The sequence below is a fragment of the Plectropomus leopardus genome, chromosome 7, assembly GCF_026936395.1.
Source record: "Plectropomus leopardus strain MGB_pleo_1.0 chromosome 7, ASM2693639v1, whole genome shotgun sequence".
NCBI lineage: Eukaryota > Metazoa > Chordata > Actinopteri > Perciformes > Serranidae > Plectropomus > Plectropomus leopardus.
This window is the reverse complement of record NC_142182.1, coordinates 11,192,368-11,213,940: the sequence shown is the minus strand read 5'-3', so window position 1 is coordinate 11,213,940 and position 21,573 is coordinate 11,192,368. Positions and strand designations below refer to the sequence as shown.

Sequence of the window (21,573 nt, the reverse complement as noted above, 5' to 3'; positions counted from 1 at the left end):
AAATGCAATAATTTAGGTTGTTCAAAAGAATGAACAGTCATCATCATTTTTAATCATCACACTGTAAAAAGAAACAAATTGTTTTAAATTAAAAAAGCTAGTGTCTGGGCTGTATTAAAATTTTCAGTGGAATTTGAGAGGACGAATTTAGGTTATTTTATAATGATTGATTCTGGACAACTTGACTTCTCAAATGCGGTCAACTTCAACAATTTACAGAAACCTGAACACTAGCTTTTTTAACATGAAACATATAGTCTCTTTTTTTATTTCTTGCCTTCATAGTACTATGTTTTTTCAAGGTAACGCACCCAAAAGTTTACTAAAAAGTTCTTTAAAAAATCATGCTTATTTGGTCTATTTTATGACAAAAAAAGAGCATTTTTTGAAACCAATGGGCATCCTAATGCATAACATGGACCTGTTTTGCTATTTCTAGAATTTTAATGGTTTGTTTTTTTGGTCATAGTTTATATTATCCTACATTTGCAGTGTTTATTCTTTTTATGTCGACATGTTTAGAATTTCATCTGAACTTTTTTGGCTCGTTTGTACAGTGGCTTGTTGTGAAGCAGTGCCTGCAATTGCAAAGCTGTACTCAATCTAAATGCATGCACTGAATTCCACATGGCATTGTTTGTTTAGGTTCAGGGTCAATGCTGGAATAAGAAGCAGAAAAAAACTCCAGACAGGGAATAGCAAGGATTTGGAAAGAAGCGCTCCATAATGTTTCAGTATCTCTATGCATCGTCTCTGCAGTGTTTTAGGACTTTGAATGTTATTCTTATTCATGAAAGACTAACATTGTTCTATGTTTGTGTTGATCCCAGTGTTGTGTTGGGAGGATTAAGTGTCAGGCCGGTGCTCTCCTCTCTCTGGATGGAGAGATCCCTAAGCATATTCAGTGAGTCGCAGAGCTGGGGGAGCCTCTGTGTGCAGATTAAACCCATAGCCTAGCTTTGTGGCTGATCATTAGATTGAGGCAGATTTGTTAAGCATAACTGCCATTAAATTGGCTGCAAAGCTCTGGTATTTACTGCGCTGCTGTTTATGAATAAGGACCCCCTTAAAGACCCGCGCAGCGATGCGTTAAACCCGAGCCTCGGTAAGGAGGGAAATGCATTATTCATAGTGGGAGGAATTAGATGGATAAAAAGATGTTCCTGGTGAGGGTGGCATGCGGTGCCTGTGTCCCAGTGTGTGTGTCTCTGAGCATCTCTGAGTGGCTGTGTGTGGTTTAGATGACATCCAGAGTGCATCTGTGTTTATATTCAGGAGTCTGATAGTATTTTGTGTGTGTGTGTGTGTGTGTGTGTGTGTGTCCGCTGGGGGAGCGGCCGGCCCGTGTCCTGCTCTGTCTCCTCTACATCAGCTTGTGAGCCACTGAGGAAATCGAAGGAGAGTTTTATTTCTTTTTTCAACGGGCATTTCATGTCCTCTCTGATGAATGTGTTTATTGGCTACGTAATGAGAACCAGTTATGGTTGGTTAGTCAAATTATTTAACTTTATTAACCTTGGATGAAATTTGCTATGCAGACCCAAACTGGTGTAACATGCAAAGAGTGTTATGCTGGAGGCCAGAAGGGTTCAATAATGATTACAGCTCTAATATAATAGAAGTGAAGTGGTTAGAGCGGGAGGATGGAATACATATATGTGCTTAAAGGCTGTAGGTAAAATAAAATGAAAGGGTACTGGGTTATTGTGTGTAGTCAAGTAGTTTATAGACCTATCGAGTTTACAGTCTGCGGATGATGAGGGGATGAAAGTTACATGATGGGGGGGATTTTGATGACAGTGATGAAAATAGCCTCAATGCTCAGGAGATGTGTGTGCATGCTTCTGGGGTCTGTGTTTATCCTTGTGCGACTTGGTGTGTGTTTATCAAGTTTACTGGCCTGTGTGTATATGTGTGTGTGTGTGTGTGTGTGTGAGGTAGTCAGGTAAGGCTGGCTGCGGGAGGAGCAGGGGTGACCAGTGTGATGTGAGGCCATGATGAGAGATTGTGTAGGGAGTTGGAGGTTGACACAGAGGGTCAGAGGCAGCGAGGGGGGTTGGAAGGGTGGGGGGTGTTAGATAGGGCTGCATGGATGGTGCAACAGCAGTGGGGGGGTAAGAGGGAGGCAGAAGGGGACAGGGAGGGGTAATAGAACCACTCCAGTGCTCTCGCCTGGAACAGCGCAACCTTGGGCTGTAATTACTAACCATACATCCCACTTTTGGGGTGACATCTCCCTCCTCTTGGACTAATGGTGGGGAATTAGAGGGGATCTTAAAAGTCAGAAAGACTGGGGAGGGTTGTGTAGTTCCTCACTTCTCGGGACAAAAAATACACAGCAGCAGCAGGAACAGGTGCACCAAGGCGGTCAGGAGTTAGCCTGTGTCCGACTCTTTCACTCATTTACTACTTTCTTCATAAAAAGACACTAAATAGTTTGTTATTTTGTAGGGTTGCAGCGATACGCTGATTTCAAGGTTTTCCGCCGTTTTAAAGTTGTACCGCGTACACTTACTTATCTATGGTAAAAAAAAAATGCAGTCGAACCGAGAATCACCCTTTCACATCTCCTTCTCCCCTCGACTTCCTTTTTACGTATACATACAGTGTATAGTTTCAATTAGTTTCAATTACAGTAACAATAACAACACTTATAATAATAACAATGTAATGATTATGTAATACTGTATGCTGTGATTTTCAGAGACATGAAAATCTCATACTGTTACAAAACCACTATATAGTAAACTGTAAAGTTCTTGGACACTTATGCATCATCATCCTTTTGCGCCATCACAGTCAGGTGTAGGGTCACACAACTGCAATATTTCCATCTAAAATGAGGAATTGTCAGCAGAATGTCATAATACAACAAATAAAGGAAAAACATTTATTTTGCTGAATATATGATCAAAAACAAAAAGTTATAAATAACACAAATAGTCTTAAATGTCATGATTTTAGAGGATCACGTGTTTCATATTCTCTATCAATAGTATAAGAAAGTTATTATGTTTACATTATTTATTTACATTTATGTTTGTCCATTTCAGTAGACATGTTAGCACCTTTTGAGTACCACTGTGTTGCATTGTCACTGTACTCTGCTGATCCGCGCCTTACTAGTGTTCTTCGTGCCACTGTGTGTGTGTCTGTTTGCGCACAAAGTTATTATAAAATTTTTCTCTTTTTCTATATTGTGATTTTTTTAAAACCTAAATTAGGAAAACTGCTAGCAGTGCACCCATTGTTTTTTTTTTCATTTTTATTTTTTAATTGTGATGGTACAAATATAGTAGGTGACAAATTAGACAAAGGTGTAACGATGTACAAAACATTTTTGGATTTGAATATGGTGCAGATTTTGCACCCTTTTTGGACTCTGCCTTTGTTTTTTGTGGGTAAACTATTGATTTGTTGTTATGTTGAAGTGGAAAAGTGAAATAGTTGAAGATAGATCACAACGCTGAAGAATCTAGCAGTTGGCGGGTTTACACACAACAGATATTGAACCACTGCGACAAATCTTTGCATGTAAACTATTACTTAAAAATCACTCGTCTTTCTAAGGACCAATACAGAATCACAATACATATTATCGCAATACTCAAGCGTATTGATACATTCTTATAACCGTATGGACATTACTTTTTCTTTCCATTGTGAGAATGTTTCAGGGCGCTATACATTTCACACTCTGAATTATGGCACTCAGATAAGTTTCCTTACAGTGTAATGCAATAAATTTAATAGTAAAGTTCAGACACAACCTTAGAGTTAAGATGGGATGAGATATGATTTGGGGGTAAAAGGGAGGAATTTATAAAATGAAGTGCAGTGGCAACATTGGATCAGATGGAGGGGATCTGCAGCGTGATCCACATCACCCTCAGTTTATCTGCAAATTCATATACACCAAACCAGTCAACAGATTTTGATGCATAAATCAGCTTGAATGCACTACATTAAACAAGATAGAGATACACAAACTTAAACACTTTAATTAGCAGTCACATATTTATCATATTATTTACTTCTTCAGAAACATAACACACACACAACATATTTTTTTATTTTGTGCATCACCGTCAAAAATGCCATATAATTCATTGGAGGTGCGGTTATATGTAGCCTGCTCATGATCTGTGTTGCTCTTGTGTTTTTTTTTCTGAGCACAAATTGAGCTCTGTCGAAAAGGGGATTGTGGGAACCATGTCTGTTTACCCACAGGTCTTGTAATGATCTGAATTGACTTCTGTTTGCCCAATTGTACTACGGAGCTTATTTTAGTTAAATGCCTCTTTGGATGCAGATCAAGAGAGAGAAGGAGCAGGCAGCTCCGTTTGCCAAATAAACACGTTTACTGACGAGGCTGGTAATGATCTCATTACATTGAGCCAATACACCTGTGTACGAGGGGGATCCAGAGAGGGGCGGCGGGCCAGGGAGGACAAACAAAGCGTGAAATCACTAAATCACACTCATTATTGGGGGATATCAGTAGGGCCAGGATCCTAATGTACCATGAAGAGCATTCACTGCTTAATGGACATTTTACACAATTTTTTATGCATTTTATACATTACACTAAAAACAAATTTTCAACAATAGCTGAGCCACTTATTGTATTCTTGTAATGTTGAGAATCATCAGATTGAACAAGCACACAATCAAAGGTTCTGGTTTCACCAGGCTGAATTGTGTTATCTTCATCTCCCAGCTTTTTAAAAATGTTCTCCGTGCTCTTCTTATACTTTTGTTTTGCCAAGTTGTTAGACAAAAGAACCTAAAAGATCGTCACAGCCCGGCGTAACAGTCAGGCTTCCTGTGTGTTGTAAAACAGCTTATGGCGTCTGTCGATCCACCAGAGCAAAAGAAACCGCTGTCTGACCTCTTGTCATGTTCCACCATCAGCGTACAACGCCGAAACAGATTCGCATTGTTGTACACCTGACCAGGAACTAATTTCAGCACGGCCCTCTCTACCGGCAACATGGGTGAGAGGGCGTGGAGTCTCTGTTACAGCAACGCCACTCTCGTTATTTCACAATTAATGTCAAGCCCTTGTTATTTGTCATTGGAAATACATGGCTTCGGTGCTGCTGCTGTTGTTGCTGCCATATTCTAATTTGTTCTCCATTATGGAAAACACTGGTGTCGATTAATTTCACTTTCATGGTTTGTACACACAACAAGTGAGTGTGAGGTGGTTTTGTTTACCAGCAGCCTTGTCCAATTTATAAAGGCCGGAAAAAAAACGCTTTTATATGACGGCATGTTTGGAATCCTTTTTTTTTACCATTTGCAAATTTAGTAGCTGCTTAAGGATTGTGTCTGTTACATATTTTGAATATGCTGTGATATTAATTGAAGACACATCTGTAGCCTTCCACAGGTTATTATTTTTATCATTAGTTTTGATAAAATTATATATTTTTTGGTATGTGTGTTTTATTTACTTTCACAAAAACAGACAGATAAAAGTTCGTTTTTTGCTTCCTCTGCCCACATACGCTCTACAACCACCCTACAACCAATGGTGCAGCATCGAGGAGTTGATAAAAAAACAATACAGCACAGTGTAGTATTGATGTTTTCATTTTATTATTTATAAAAATTATAAATACATCTTTTGGTAACCTATGAGGATAATAAAAACGATAGCTTTCCAGTCCACTAGATACACTTTGCTTCAATAAAAATGACTGAAATTTTTATTTCATTTTTATTTCATAACATAAAACAGATAATGATAAGAGTTTTCCGTTGGGGTCCTAGTTTTCAGTTCCAAAAAAAGGCAATAAATTGCAATATATTGCAACATATGTTATTTCAATACTCAGTGTTCTAAAAAATGTCTAAAATCACTGTGATGTTATATCATGACTTGACTATTTTGATAATATTGTATTATGGGGCTTCTTGGGATTCCCACCCCATGGCAAATCAATGCCCCAAAAAAGGTAATTAAATAAAAAAAATTAACAATCATAAACAATCATAAAGAATTTAAAGAAAGAGAGAAAAAAACCCACAAAATCCACAAAAGTTTCAAAGATTTGCATCGTTTGACATTTTGACAGTAATGAAGCTTTGCCATATTAAAAGCTAAACATTGCCATATATCGCCACAAACACCAAATGCATCATAACACAACCTATCGCCCAATAATACCTGAAGAAGATTAAATTATAGTGAAAATACAGCCATTCTGTATGTGGTTGAAAAGATTTTAAGACATCTTTTTCCTATAGGCGGCTTCTCCACCTGCAAAATCAAAACGCATATTTTCTCCAGCAGTCACACCGCTCGTTTTTCTCTGTCATGTTGTTTTTATTTTCATTTCCATTTCCTGTGAGTGAAATGATCTTCGCTCACAGCCACAGTCCCCTCCATTACACCTAATAAGGTGTCATATAATTTAATTCCATGCTTCACTTGTCAGAGAGGGCTTCCAATCCGACTCCAATTTTGAGTTTTAATAGATATTAGTCCTTAACACTCTCCTCACAATTAGGCCTCCCAGTTTTGCTCTTAATGAAAATCAGATTAAGACATATAATCTAATTACAGTTCATATTAATCCACCCTCTGATACACTCTGCCTCTCAGACCCTCTTTGCCACTATCAGTTATTGTGCCCGTCAGTTCGTCAATCAGGGCGCTCACACACCGTCCTGTATATGTGTGTCTGACTGTGGTTTGTATTTACTGTAGAGGTGGGACTGAAAAATGGGACACCGCTCAGTGCGGTTGAACTTTGAAGGATAGTAAATGTCACAGGAAATAAAAATACGGTGATGAAATAAGTTAATCTCATAAATTAATTCAACCTATGGGTTGAAATGACCCATTTAGACTTGTAATTTAGAAATGGACTTCTCTCCCTCTATCTTCGTTTTTTGTCAGTTTTATCGTGACTGCATGATTTGGATGGAGCCATGAAGTAGTCTTGGACTGATAAATTCTGTGTGTATCCGCGGACCTCGTTTCATGGGAGAAATGTCCTTATCAGAGGCCCTTTGATGTGCTGAAATATCACACAGTTTGAATGTTACGTGTGTTCGATTGTTCATCTGACTCCCTCTATTATGAGCCTTGTTTTCATAATTACTGCCATCATTGTGTAATTACCAACATAATTAACAACCAGCATCCCTTTCTCTTACCCAGCACGAGCAGAGGTACCTTCTCGAGAGCCGGCGGTCAGATCCAAAACTTTATCTAAGAAGAGAGGAAGAAGTCTTGAACCACAATAATTCAATCAGTTTCATCACTTCAGAGAGAAATGATTAACTCCCTCTACTAGACCACTGGGTTACTCAATGAAAGAAATTATATGGAAAATTGATAGGGATTTTAACTTGCACCCCCACCATCACCACCCCCAACACCCCATTAGATTCAACCCCTGAGAATCAAAGTTATCTTCAGAAAAAACTAATCTTTGAAGCATTGCTCGCTTTCATTCGTTTTTTTCCCCTCTCTCTCTGTGTCCGTCTGTCTTTCTGTCTGTCTGTCTCTGTGATCGTGTCTCAGGCTTCGAGACAGCCAGGTCTTTTGCTCTTCATGGCGCCCATGTGATCCTGGCGTGTCGAAACCTATCCCGGGCTGGCAAGGCAGTTAGCCTCATTCAGGAGGAATGGGTAAGTTGTGCCTGAGCTCTTTAAAGTGTGAGCCTGATGATGTCAATGATTTCCATGAAAAAACAACAGCCAAAACCAACAATGAGTTGCTCCTGCTGACAAGTAGTTGTGGGCGATATGTTCAAAATCTTTTATCATGGTATATGTGATTTTATATCACGGTAATGGTATAGATCACAATGCAGTAATTGTTCTGTGAATTCACTTAAAAACTGCATTAAAATAACCACACTGTAGTTCGTCACATTTAATCACTTTCTTCTTTTATTTATAACTTTTATACAACCAAAAATAACCCCAACTGTCTCACATGAGATGAAACTAAAAAACTAAAAAACTAATGACTTAGAACAGTAAAACTAATATCCTTTCAAAATGCAAGCTTTAAGGTTCTTTAGAACAAAAATTTGAAGTAGTACAGGTTTCTATATTTACAACTTTGCTCTCCTCCTCCACGTTTGCCCGACTCACAGTAGGGTTGTAAGATTTTCTCTGAGATTTTCTCAGAATTTATTTTTGTTTAATTATATTCTTCTTCTTCTTCTTCTTCTTCTTCTTCTTCTTCTTCTTCTTCTTCTTCTTCTTCTTCTTCTTATTATTATTATTATTATTATTATTATAATTATAATTATTAATTATCATATTCTTTGTAGACCCTTGATTTAGTTAAAAAATCGAGAATCTTAAGGGAAAAGGTGGATGTTGTCAGATAACAAAGCTCTTTGAAACAAATTTGTGATTTGGGGCTGTAAAAATAAAAATTCACTCAACTTGTTTCAGTGTAAACAGCGGATGCATGACTCAATGCTGCATTAATTCATGATCAATGACATGAAATAAATTATCCAAATGTCTGTATGATATAGTTTTGTTAAAAGTATTGATTCATCATTACATGTAGCTTCTGAATATTTAAAACAGTTTTAAAACCTGTTTTCTGCAGCAACAATGCACCAACATCAGCTGCAATTTCTGGCTTTCCTTTATTTTTAACGTTTGCTATAGTCATTCTGCTGTTCTCTGCAACTAACCAAGAAATAACATCCTCATGATCATCTTATAGCCTTGTTATATCTATCTTTTAATGACATTTTTTAAAGATTATTTTTGGCTCTTTTTGCCTTTATTAGATAGGACAGCTTTAAGCGTGAAAGGGGCAGAGAGGGGATGACATGCAGCAAAGGGGCTGGAAGTCTAGAATCAAACCTGCGGCTGCTGCAGTGAGGACGTAGCCTCTGTGCATGGGGTGCCCACTCTGCCAGCTGAGCCACTGGGTGTCCCCTTTTTTAAATTTACTGGCCTCAATGCCAGTTTTTCCTATGGTATCAAAAGGGTTTGTATCGATATTGAAAATGTCAGTATTGTGACAACACTAATATGATCCACATATTCAGGTGTACCTTAAAGAGAAAAGCTTCCCTAAATTAAAGAAAAAGTTGAGCTAGTCCCATTTTGCTTCTCAGAAACTGCCTGCACTCTTCCCAGGAAAGGTGAAGAAACTGTATGGGTGTCTCTGCTTAAAGCGTGTGAGAGAAAGAGAGAGAGAGTTAAAGGGAGTAAGAGAGAGAGAGAGAAAGTGAGAGAGGGCATCTGATAATTACCTGAGATTATTGCTCTAATATCGCCGCGCTTGTGACGCGTCCCCAGATTTACGAGTGTGGGAAAATAAACAAGTGAAATGTGGGTGCTGGAGCAGAAAGAATAAGCCATTAGCACTGGGTTGATTACAGAGAGCAGGACTTGAAGAAGAAGGAGAGAGTGCTCAGTGCAGATATGGAGAGAGAAAGAAAGAGAGAGAGAGAGAGAGAGAGAGAGAGAGACGAGCGGGAGGAAAAGAGGGGGAGCGAGAGAGGGAGACAAACGCCTTTGAGCGAGAGTAGATCTGCAGTGTTTAAACTCACCCAAGTCTCTAATTGAAGTATGCCCCTGGGGCTGTCAGTGCTGCTCCACAGTGCGAAATCCAGTGTACAGATCTATTAATGTAGCTGCTTTGTCTAAACGAGTGAAGAAAAGCTCCGATCCAATTGCCAGATTTTGTAGTCAAATTGATTTCCAAGCTTCACACCTGCCACAGAGTTATCCAAGATGTTGTTAAATGTTAACAAATGGAATCTGCTCAGACTTGCTTCGAAAGATTAAATGATCGCTGACCTCTGTGTCGTAAATGATAATCTTCCCTATGTTTGTGTTTCATGTGCGGACTGGTAGCAAATTAAATCATTAAGTTAATACAGTTCTGTGTAGTTCAAACGGAGCATGAGCAGTGAATTAGCATGCCCTAAGCTCACTCCATATTTCCTTCTTAAGGAATCCCCCTGTTATAGGCTAATGAATAAAAGTCACAATATCAGAATAAATCTTTGCTGCAAATTCTCCCCTCTGGCGACATTATTAATAGATTTAGGAGAAGAATAGAGAGGAGGATTAATCTTTAAGATGATGGATGGACTCTGCTCGCCTTCCCATGCTCCTGCGTTAAGGTCATTTTGATAAGAGGGTATATTTTGGGGTCCTCTGTACAAAAGGTCATCATATCTACTTCCAGGTCCCTCTCAGAGTTCCGCTCTGGCTGCCAGGAGTGGAACTGCTGTCCCGATTGCACAGGACCTCTGACCTCCAACTACCTGCTTACTATTACTCTGAACTCTCTTTTTCTAACTCTCTGGCTGTGTGGGCCAGAGTCGCTCTTCAGAGGTGAGAGCGGTGGCTCATCCGCAGCGCAGGGCGGGCGGTGCCGCTCAGCGTAGCATCGTGTACTGACAGTGGGTATAATAGTGGGGTCACCGATGGATAATGGGCAGGTCAGAACAGCCACTGGCTGTTAGGAAGTGCAGGGTCAGAGGGCTCATCCTTCCCAGCCAATCATACTGTGCTCTGCCAGGAACGGCTACTGTATAAACAGAACAAAATACTTCACAGAGGATTCCTTGTACTTCTATGAAAAGGAATTCTTCACCCCCCGCTCTAATGACCATTCGTGTTTCAGCTACTCACCTTGTGTTACGTTGAATTTGTAGAGAAGATTTCGTTTTTATTTCATGCCTCTGTGGTGAGAAAAAAATCCTAAAACAAATGCTGAAATTAAGTAATGACCCCGCTTAACAACAAGATTATGTGAAACGTCAGTTAAACTCTCCCAAAACTCAGTATAATCTGCAGTATAATCCAAGTCTCATTTTTCAAGCCGTATGCTCAGTACTTCCCAAACACATGCATTTTTGCTGAAACCTTCAGCAAACCTTATCTAAAACTCTTCTGCATTAACAACGTAGGTATGCTACTAGTGTGTGCTTGAGATTGTTAATGCAGAGGTGTTTTAAATTTATGTGAAAATTTGTCTGACAAGTACTGAGCGTACAACATTGTATCAATATATGGATTGATTTTTTTTTTTCTCACAGAGTGAAAGTTTCAGTTTCAGTTCAGCTCTATCTTAGCAGATAAAACAGATGTCGACATAGTTTTCCTTTTAGTGCGTAATTTGCAGTTGAAAAGGTACAAATTGCAGTACATCTTATCCCAATACTCAGCATATTGCAAAACGTTTAAAATCACAATAATGTATCATGCCTTAAGTATCATGATGACATTGTGTCGTGACTTACGTATCGCAACAATATTGTATCATGACTGAATGAATGGTGATAATATCATATTGTGAGGCCTCTGGTGATTCCCACCCCTAGGATAAATGAGACTTGAAATATACCCTTTGATATAGTTTTGCTGATGTTAATTACTGACAATCTGCAACTTAAATTCGTCATGAACTTTCTTTATTTTTGCATTCTTCGCTCGTTGTGGACACACGTGAGCAAAAACACTTTCATTGGTGAATTCAGTGTAACTGGAGGTAAATAATTGATATACATGTGGTCATTTAGGGGTGAAGTATTCCTTTAATGTTCATCTAATATGAAAATATTTGTTTTTATATTGAACACATTCAACAGCTCACACTTTCATGCTTGACATTTTAGAGCTTGTTTGGCACTGAAGAGATTGTCTTACCTGTTTGTTCTTTTGCTGACTTTTTTTTATCATGAAATTAGTTTCTTGCTGTGTTTATGTTACATACTGTTTTCATGATGGGACTTCAGCTCCATTTCCACCGCAGGCCTAATCTGGGCAGAATGTGTTATTTTCTCTCCCTCTATCCGCGCTGCGAGGTGAAACCCCTCCAGCAGGCTCATTAGGGGAGTTTAGAGTGGCGGAGAGGGGATAAACATTTACCTTATGATTGTGTTTTACAATAAGCCTGATGCTGGTTGCCTTTATAGGGTTCAAAGGGGGCTGTTTTTACAGGCTGTGATGAAGCCACAGTAAAACCAGGAGGGGATTAAGCAGCAGATGGGTGCCGGGAGAGATGGAGCGAGAGCAGGTGGAGATAGGTAGAGAAAGAAAAAAGGAAAAAAAAAGAGTGTTTTGCACCAAAAAGAGACAAAGCAGATACATACACGTCCACTAATACTTTTAATTTTGTGGATTATACTGTATTTTGCATCTTATTTTTGTCATAGAGTCCCTCAGGTAACTCTACTATGCACATATTTTAGCTCTGCAGCGTCTGTCCTCTGCCCCATGACTTAACTGCATGCTGTTTTCCCACAGTCCCTTACCCATCCATCTCCTATTCCGCTCACAGTACAGGCAGGTTAAGTTGCTGGTTAACAACCAAAGTGTTGCCTGCGTGCCAGAGATTTATTTTTCCTGATTGCCTTTAAAATTCTGCTTATCTTTGACTCCAGTGTCTCCCTCAGAGAGCTGTAATGGACTCCCCTGAGATACAGTAGGCCAACCAAGGCCCTTGGCCCTTGAGTAGAATACAATACACACACATACACACTCATGCAGCCCGGTCTTATTTTGTAATTTCTTTCCCTTTTTTTTTAATCCAAAATGCTTATTTCCCCCACTGCCCCTCTCTGCAACACATGCTAATGAGATGCTTTGTAAGGGCGTTAATTAGTGAGCTAGTCACTGATTGCTGTGCTTGTTTTTGTGTGTGTGTGTGTGTGTGTGTGTGTGTGTGTGGCAGGGGGGTATTAATATGGCTGTGTGCCGCTGAGGAGAGTTCTGTCAGGGTCTGCTCTGGAACCAATTAGGCTAAAGCTCAGTGTCCACTGAGGCTGCTGGGAGAAAAAAGCCTGCTGCTTGCAATGTCAAACAGCAACATTAACACAGGCCAGAGCGAGACAGGCGGACTGAGAGCTGATAAGCAGCGGTCACTCACACAGGCAGACAGACAAGTCCTCTGCTAGACGTGAAAATCAGACACACCTTTACCGTTATTATCAGATTTAAGCCTTTGCCTCTATAGAAATATATAAAGGGTTCCCACGGTCATGGAACACCAGGCCTAGAAAAATCATGGAATTAATAAAAAAAAATCATAAAAAGTTTTTAAAAGTTGTCATGGAATTTTGTTGTGTGTAATAAAATTGTTACAATATTCAAGGGATGGAAATCACCAGAGGCCCCATAAAACAATATCACAATAATTCAGTCACGATAATATTATTGCAATTTTAAACCTGTTGCAATATGATGAGTATTGCGATAACACATATTTTGCGACTGTAAATTATGTTCCCAAAGCAAAACTTTTCCAACATCTGTTTTATCTAATGAGACAAAGTTTCAAAGATGTTTTTCACACAGAAAATTTTATCTAGTGGGTTGATTTTTATTATTCTAGAAGGCTACCAGTTGTTTAAGTTGTATTTGTAGTATTAATAATTTAAATTAAAAAACCAAAAAAAAAAAAACAAAAGAAAAATAACAAAGTGGATGTTTGTGTTTTATTGATACGATATTGCCATGCTAAAATATTGTGATACTATATCGACTTTTCATCCCTACACCTAATATAACCACTCGTAGTATGTAACATAGCTTCTTTTTTTTTTGTGGCTGTCAATGTAACATCGCTCTAATATGTGTCAACGTGTGACGTTTTGTGTATCATCACGTACATTTCTTAATTTTCTCCCCATGTTCTGTCTCTCTGTCCATGTCCTGGAATTATGTTTGAGTGGAGTTTGAATCTTATAGGTTTGAAAAACAAGTGGGGCAAGAAATGTATTTTTTATTATTATGAGCCCTTTAAAACTCATGGAAAAGTTTTGAAATTATGTCCATGAAAATGTGTGGGAACTCTGTATATATTATATCTATAGAGATAATTTACCCATGTGCTGTAGATATTCTTTCACCGATTCTTATGTTTAGTATTGAGTAGCATCAGATTCAATGATATGCAGTGATATTTCAGGTGAAATGTCTGGTTTATCTTTTCTTTTGAGGTGGAAAAGGTCTCCGATGACAGACAGGAAGAAGGCAGTCTCTGTTGTCGCATATTTATGCGTCATGGCCTATATGCACTTTAGGTGGCAAAGTTCTGGATGAGTCCCTTATTTCTTATAAAAAACTTTCTTCCGACCCCTTTCTGTGTCACCCTCACTCTACCGTAAACCTGATCCACACTTGTTTGCACAGGAAAAAAGTGCTGCATGTGTGTGTGGATGCATGTGGGCCTGCATTTGTCCGTTTGCCTGGTGCATAACCTCCTCTGTCAGTCTGACAGGCCCTGTGCCCCGCTGGCCACTATGCCATGCCACGCTCCTCCCGCTGAGGCCAACAGGAAGTGACACATGTGAAATGCTGACCTGGTCGGTTGCAGCCCCCTCCAGGCCCTCAGGATGCTGCTCTTTTAGTCACTCTTTCTGCCTCTCTCCCTGGCTCTTCCTTTTTTCATCTTTCAGAAAGGCCTCAAAAGACTTTTGTCCCCCTCCATTCAACCTTTAATTCCTTTAGATCCCCTTTCCCCCCCTCTTCTTTTCCCTCCCACAATGATTAAGGAAATTGCAACCCATTTCCCAGGTCAGTGAGCAGGTCTGTAGTACTCTTTTCTGCTGCCAGAGAACCCAATAGATCATAGTTAGTCAGTTGTCGCTCTTATATCTTGCAGGATTTCAAACTATATCGTGTTTTCCTTATAATTTTTTCTTGATGTGACTTTAAAACAGCTTTAAGTGTTTCAATATCCTGTCATAACAAACTTAAATTTCTGTTTTGACTGAAACTGTTTTGACTTAAACAACAGTTTCACTCAGTCGCTTTAAGGGTCCAGTGAGCAGGTCCTCTTCCACAGAGTTCGGCATGTTGCACCACCATGTTTCTACAGTAGTCCAGAACGGACAAATCTCACACTGTCTCAGGGCCATTCACGTTTTGGCTTTGGCCTCCACAGTTGGCAGACCCTCAACAACAACCAGCATCGGAAAAACACAGATTTTCCACACTAAACTGCTTTATTCATTGTTTTTACCAGTTTAAATCACTTGGTCTGTTTTGGAGTGAAAGCACTGCGGACAATTTGGCTCCCAGTAAAAACCTCCTGAACATCTGGATCATAACTTATCAGAATAAAATATTGGACACACATCAGCAGGTGCTGGATGTCTGTGAGAAGCTGAACAAAATCAGGGAAACACTGATTTGTAATATGACACTGTTTTTACAGTATTTTTTATCGGTTTTAATCACCTGGCCTGTTTGTTTTGGAGAGGAAAAGAACTCTGTGGATAATTTGGCTCCTGGTAAAAACCTCCTTAACAATGAACACTGAAGGAATCCTAATGGGGAGTTTAGTATTTGCACATGGGAAAACTTTCAGCTGGTTGCAGTCTGTAATTCTTACCACTAGATGCCACTAAATCCTGCACCCTGCTCCTTTAATTAAAACATGCATACCTTTTTATGGTTTAGGATGCCTCACATGGTGCATGCTCTTTCATTAAAAAGCAGCAGCAGAAGTAATTTTTTTTTTGCGTGTGGTTTTGCTGACACACCACTGTTTAAGCTCCGATAAATCCAGTGGATATTGTTGTTGGTGATGTCGACGCTTGTACTTAAGCAGCCCTAGAGCCCCTTTTCAGATTGTCCCCAGACTATACCGACATTACACCTGCACTTTCCATCTCTTGGTGCTCTCCCAATCCTCTCCTCCAATCTCAGGTGCATCCACTGAATCATTGAGGGAGTGGCTGTGCTTCCTTATTTCTGCGATGAGGCATCGTGCAAATCGCTCTGTTTCCTTGCATATTAGTAGCATGCGTCCACCTCTCCGGGGAGCCCTTCTCATCTCTTTTTATTTACTTATTTATTAGTTTGCTTCCTACCTGCATTCTGTCTGTAAACTGGGAATAAAAAGGTCCCACTTCCCCAACTACGGCCTACATTGGCTTGGCGGTGAAGAGAGCAGAAAGGATGGATGGAATAAGGGTGGAATTGCGATATGTAAATTTGATGAGGAAACACCCTTTTTCTCAAAATTTATCTTGCTTTGATGCCTCAAACAAGCGACCACACAAAGCTCGGGAACCACTATAGGATTTACTGTAATATACCATTGAGGATTTCTTTACATTACACAGGTGACGGTTACAATGCAGCTCATGGGAATACTAAAAGAGGCTTTGTGTTGTAAAGACTGTTAGTATAAACGTGTAAGAGTTTGAATACCTTGAGGTTTTACAGTAGTAAGCATTTTTTGTGTGTGTGTATGTGGGTGTGTGTGTGTATGATTTTGCGTCTATGTGATACACGCCAAAAGTACAGTACGTGTGCACATGTACATGCACGTTGCACATGCCCATCCACATGGTGTGTATTTAAATGCTTGATTATGCATTTTGCATAGCTTTGGGACATGCATCACTCTTCCCAGACTGCTAATAAAGTGACCAGGGAGATGGGGAACCTAAATGAATCCTAAAGTGCCTGGCTTGCATTCCTCACTCCCTCACTCTCCCTCACTGCTCTGCTTAGTTATTCCAGCCCGTCGTGAAAAGCGGTGCGCAGCGCTCAGCTCTCCTCCTCCTTATGTCTGTCTGCTACAGCCAGGTGCTCTGTCTCCTGAAGAGGTGTGGCCTGCTCCTAATTGCCTGGACCACAGTGAACTATGGGCAAATGCTCTGTGTGAAGGAGCACCGCGGAGGAATAATTTTGAATAAATCACATAGTTAGCCGGGTGGTATTTTCTGCTAAATAAGCAGTTCAGCAGCCGTCTCACATGGAGGTGTGAGCGTTGGAATGACGGGTCACTTGCCATAGGTCATGTTGGGGAGGATTTAAATGATTTAAATGATGTCACTGCCACTGAAGGGGACAGGTTGAGGAAGGATGTGTAAGGCAGCACCTCTTTGTTGTTTGAACCTGACAGACTCTCATCCTTCACTCTTTCACTCTCCCCTCTGAAGGAGGGCTCATAGCCCTGGGACGAGGGCTTCTTATGATGAGAGAGGTGAGAGGTTGCTTGGATCTCTTTCACTCTTTCTCCCCCTCTTTCTCTCTCTGCCAGCAGAGAATGTTTTTATTGAAGTCTGAGAAGTGCTGACCACAGAGAGACAAGTCCAGCACACACACACCCAACTACCCACACACACACGCACACAGACACACACACACACACACACACACACACACAGACACACACACACACTGACAGACACACTATAATAGTTTAAATCAGGAGATGAGCCAGTTGTAATAAGCTGCAGCCAAATAGACTGAGGCTTAGTTGATGTCTGCCAAACAAGCAAACACAGTAATGTTGTATGCAGGAACCATCTGGCAACTCGCTATAACATTTATCCGATATTACCCCGAGCTCTTTTAGCATCTTTAGCACAGTTTGAAATTAGCACATGGCTCTCTGATCCCGTGATAAAGTTCATAGGAGATGTAAAAGGCTAATTAGATATAATTCTGTGTTTGATGTCTCTGTGAGATTTAAATTGTCTGATGCTGTCTCTCGTCATCTTTCATAACCAACCAGGAGTGTATTCAGACATGAGATGGGAACTTAATGAGTATGTGTGTGTTTGTGTCTGCACTGCATGCATTTCGTGCCCTACATGTCTGATGGTGTTTCACATATGACAGACGGGAAAATACAGAAGGAGAGGAGTTTGCATGCATGTACCCTGGTGTCAGTTTGAGTTTGTTATGAAGGACAAAGGGATTGTCCGCTAACAAACAGACCATTGCGTCACAACAAGTCAGCAGCTGCCAGGTCCAACCATTCTGACACCGTAAGTCATATATTTCAATGTCAGCTTGACCGAGAAAGTAAACTCTAGGCCTGTCACAACTTCTTTTGGTCAAAAATAGATAATTGTTCCATTATTAATTGTGATAAATGATATTTTTATCATTTCAAGACTGTTTTATGCCACTGACAGCATGATAATATTATTCTACAATTCTACAATTTCATTTAGCAGACGCTTTAGTCCAAAGCGACGTACAACACAAGCAAGAATTTAGACTTAAGGAAAAAACCCTTTATATTATAGTATAATATTGAAAGTACTCCTTTTTAGAGCAGAATAATCTTTTATTTCTCAGCTCTGTAAAGCCTGAACCATGCAATAATAGCCAGAAATTTCTATTTTTTTTTTTTAAATGTATGTATTATGGGCCTTTTTGACAAAATTCAAAAAGAAAAAAAAAGAAAAAAATCTAATATACTATATATGATATATGGTAATAATTTTGGATCATGTTTGATATGTCTGGCTTTTATGGTAATTAATAGATCACAAAAAATGTCATTTTTTAGAAACAACACATTGATCATTGCAATTGGAACACTTCAAGTTGTTTTTTGGGATTTTTTCCTAAACAGGAACCTTTCTACCTCCTTTACAGTGCATTACAATGAGCAACAAAACAAGTTACTGTCCTTATTTAAGCAAAGATGGACTTAACATTTCACTCAGAAGACATTTTCAGGATGCCCAAGGTTTTTAATTTGTGATAAGTTTCAGGCTGTGATTATCCTTTAAGTCAGAACTGATCGTTTTATACAATGAGGTCAAGATTTCATACAACAGGGTTTTCAGGAAAGTATTGTTTATGTGTTTGACATGGAGGTCACAGAAAGTGGTTTATAAAATATGATATAAATGGCATTATAGGGTAAAGAATATTTAGACATTGGAATTGGAATGTAAAAAATGTTTTGAATCAACAAAACATAAATGAAATTAATCCACACAATCTAAACAGTAAATAACATGGACTTAAAGGCTCTGTTAAGGAAAATTGGACTTAAATATAAACATTTGCCACAGGGCTATAGAGAGTCATCTCTTAATTGGCAAAATACTGTCAAACCCTGCTGTTCATTCTGGCATCACATTGGCAAACATGTAAACAAACACACATGTAAACACATTGCAATGCTACGATATATGGATATTAACTCAATGATTTTAGCTAACCTTGATAAGTAGACATTGTAATTATCGTGAAAGGCTGTACTCTTTCTAAAGGCCCAGATTCACCAAACTGACATTAAAAATCTAGCAGCACTGAAGGCCAACTGTTGGGTCACCTCACATCATCAGAAAGTTGCACTTGAGCCAACAGCCACTAGCACAGACGCTTTGCACCTGCATGAGAGAAAATAACGCTTCATAGCAGCAGGTAGTGGTGGTCCTCAAAAACGCAAAATGAATGATGGACAAGATTGATTCAAAATGCCAGTTAGCAAATCAACAACACAACTTGATGTTGAAAGAACAAATGACAGACATTGTGCACTAGAGAACAGCAACATAAACAACTGTTTTTGCTGTTGATCTCATATCCTCTTAACTTTGGCTGCTTGTTTACTTTCCTTACTTTCTCTTTTTCTCCTTCCGAACTCAACTGCCAATCAGAGTGATTTCACACACTGACGAACTCTGCTGTCTCTGATGCAAATTCAACATGCTGAAGAAGCCAAAGGCAACAAGGGCCAACAAATGCCAACTAGACACAAAATTACTGTCAGACTGACATTTAAGACTGACTGACCATCACCTTGGTGTGTCAGGTCCCAAAAAGAAAAACGTGTGGAATCACAATGATGCTGTTGTTAACGTGATGAGAATGACCTATAAACTTTAAATGTAACAAACAAAAACAAAGGTGAATATAGGCTTTTTTTCATACAAAGATGTGACCTTTGAAAAGCAATAAACGAGGGCTGTCAAAGGATACATTTTTATAATCGCAGTTAATTACAGAATTTCAATAGTTTATTGCTATCGCATTTTTAATCACGTTTTCAATTGCATTATTTTGCATTACAAAACAGCTATGAAGTCCATATTGACAAGGTAAAGCAGTTCTTACCAGATTGTCTTGATTGAGAATCAAAAGACAGTAAAAAACTGCTTAGGACTAGCATGAAGTGGGCATGTCTGTAAAGAGGAGACACGTGACTATGGCCGCAGAACTCATTTTCATTCAGATATCGTGAGGTCAGAGGTCAAGAGACCCCTGTGAAATAACCACGCCATTTTTCCATTGCCAAAATTTAGCCTAAGTTTGGACCGAAATTTGGGCCCCTTACTGAGAAGCCAGCATTGTTGGCACCACTATATTCCTTAGATCTTGTAGTTACATTTGATACTGGTGTCATCACAATAATCTTTGGCAATCTTTGATTCTTGCCATGCATTTATCATGTACATTTTTATAATTAAACTGTATTTGTAGTCTGTCAATATATAGCATTTTGGTGCAGAACTCTGCAAATCGTCATTCTTGTCTCAGTAAAATGTCCTCTGCTGATATGACTCTGTCTCTGAGCCTCATCTTGTGTTTATAGGATATCGTCTGCAGTCGGGTCTCATGCAATTGATATCAGTGAACCGCTCCAGGCATCCAAACAATCCTGCCCCAGGCACAGCTATCATTATTTTCTGGGAAGTTGTGTGCATGTTTGTGTGTGTGTGAGTGTGTACATATGTATATGTGTGTGTTTGTATGCGCTTTGACACAGAGTTAACACTGGTTTACAGCTTAATCAGTCTATGTAACTGAATGCATATTTATCAGAGAGAAAATTCATGCTCAAAGAATCAGACCTCAGCCCATACATCATTATCACACACACACACACACACACACACACACACACACACGCAAATCCACATTTCATTAGAGGGGCAGATTCAGGCAGCAGTAGATTAAAAACAACGTGTGTTTTTACAGGTCCATAAATCAAGTGTGGGACGAGGGGGATTCATTTAGAGAACACCAGAGTTGTGGCGTAGTTGCCCTCACGTGACTAATGCTTAACTGCGATACTTTGATACACTGCCTTTTTATTAGTTTCATTCTCTCCTGCCCCATATCAATGATTATCTCTCAGCTCACATTTGACTTGCAGAGTAGGCTAGATGTTGTGTTCATTTTAGTTGAACATTTGGATGATGAAACGGCCTCCCGCTCTAACCAGTGATGAAACCTACACATTGGTGCATGATTGGACCTACAGATCAGTATTTTCAGCATAATTTGTCCTAATATTACACAACTTTGAGATTAATTTAGTGTATAAGAGGTGAACAAATAACTGCTTTACATTGTTTTCAAGCCAGTTTGGATTGTCAAGCCAGGTCATAGAGTGTATTATTTTCTCTCAGTGAGGCAGTTCACCTGTGGGAATAGTGGATGGAGAGCAGGTGTTTTTCTGTTATTGCTATTTGGGCTGCTCATACTTTGAAAACTACTAGTTTTAATGATGTGTGAAGCACCACTATAAAGTGTTTTGTTGATCAGTGACTTGGGGGTATAAATGCAACATCACGCATGCACACCCACACTCCTCTGTTTGACTGTCCGAGTTCCTCTTTGGTTTACCCGTGTGTTCACGTGTGTGTGTGTGTAATCCCCAGTTTCAGCCGTCTTTGTGTGTCAATGCTGGTCTCAGGCTAGAGAGCAGGTGTAATTTCTCCTGCACTAAAACCCCAACAAGTGGCACCAGGGGAGAGAGGAGCATATTACAGGTTCAAGCGGCTCTGCTCCCCTGCACCACAGAGAGCTACAGGCTCTCCTGACCTGTGACCAGGCACAGCCCTGCAT

General features: G+C 39.5%; 1 protein-coding gene across 1 annotated transcript in view; it reads left to right on the top strand.

The window, feature by feature from the left end:
• wwox (WW domain containing oxidoreductase) overlaps positions 1-21,573 on the top strand; it is a 153,895-nt gene that overhangs the window by 6,530 nt on the left and 125,792 nt on the right. The window contains exon 5 of the mRNA XM_042495782.2: positions 7,541-7,647. Within this exon, the coding sequence (XP_042351716.1) occupies positions 7,541-7,647 (107 nt within the window). The remainder of the gene's footprint in view (positions 1-7,540; positions 7,648-21,573) is intronic.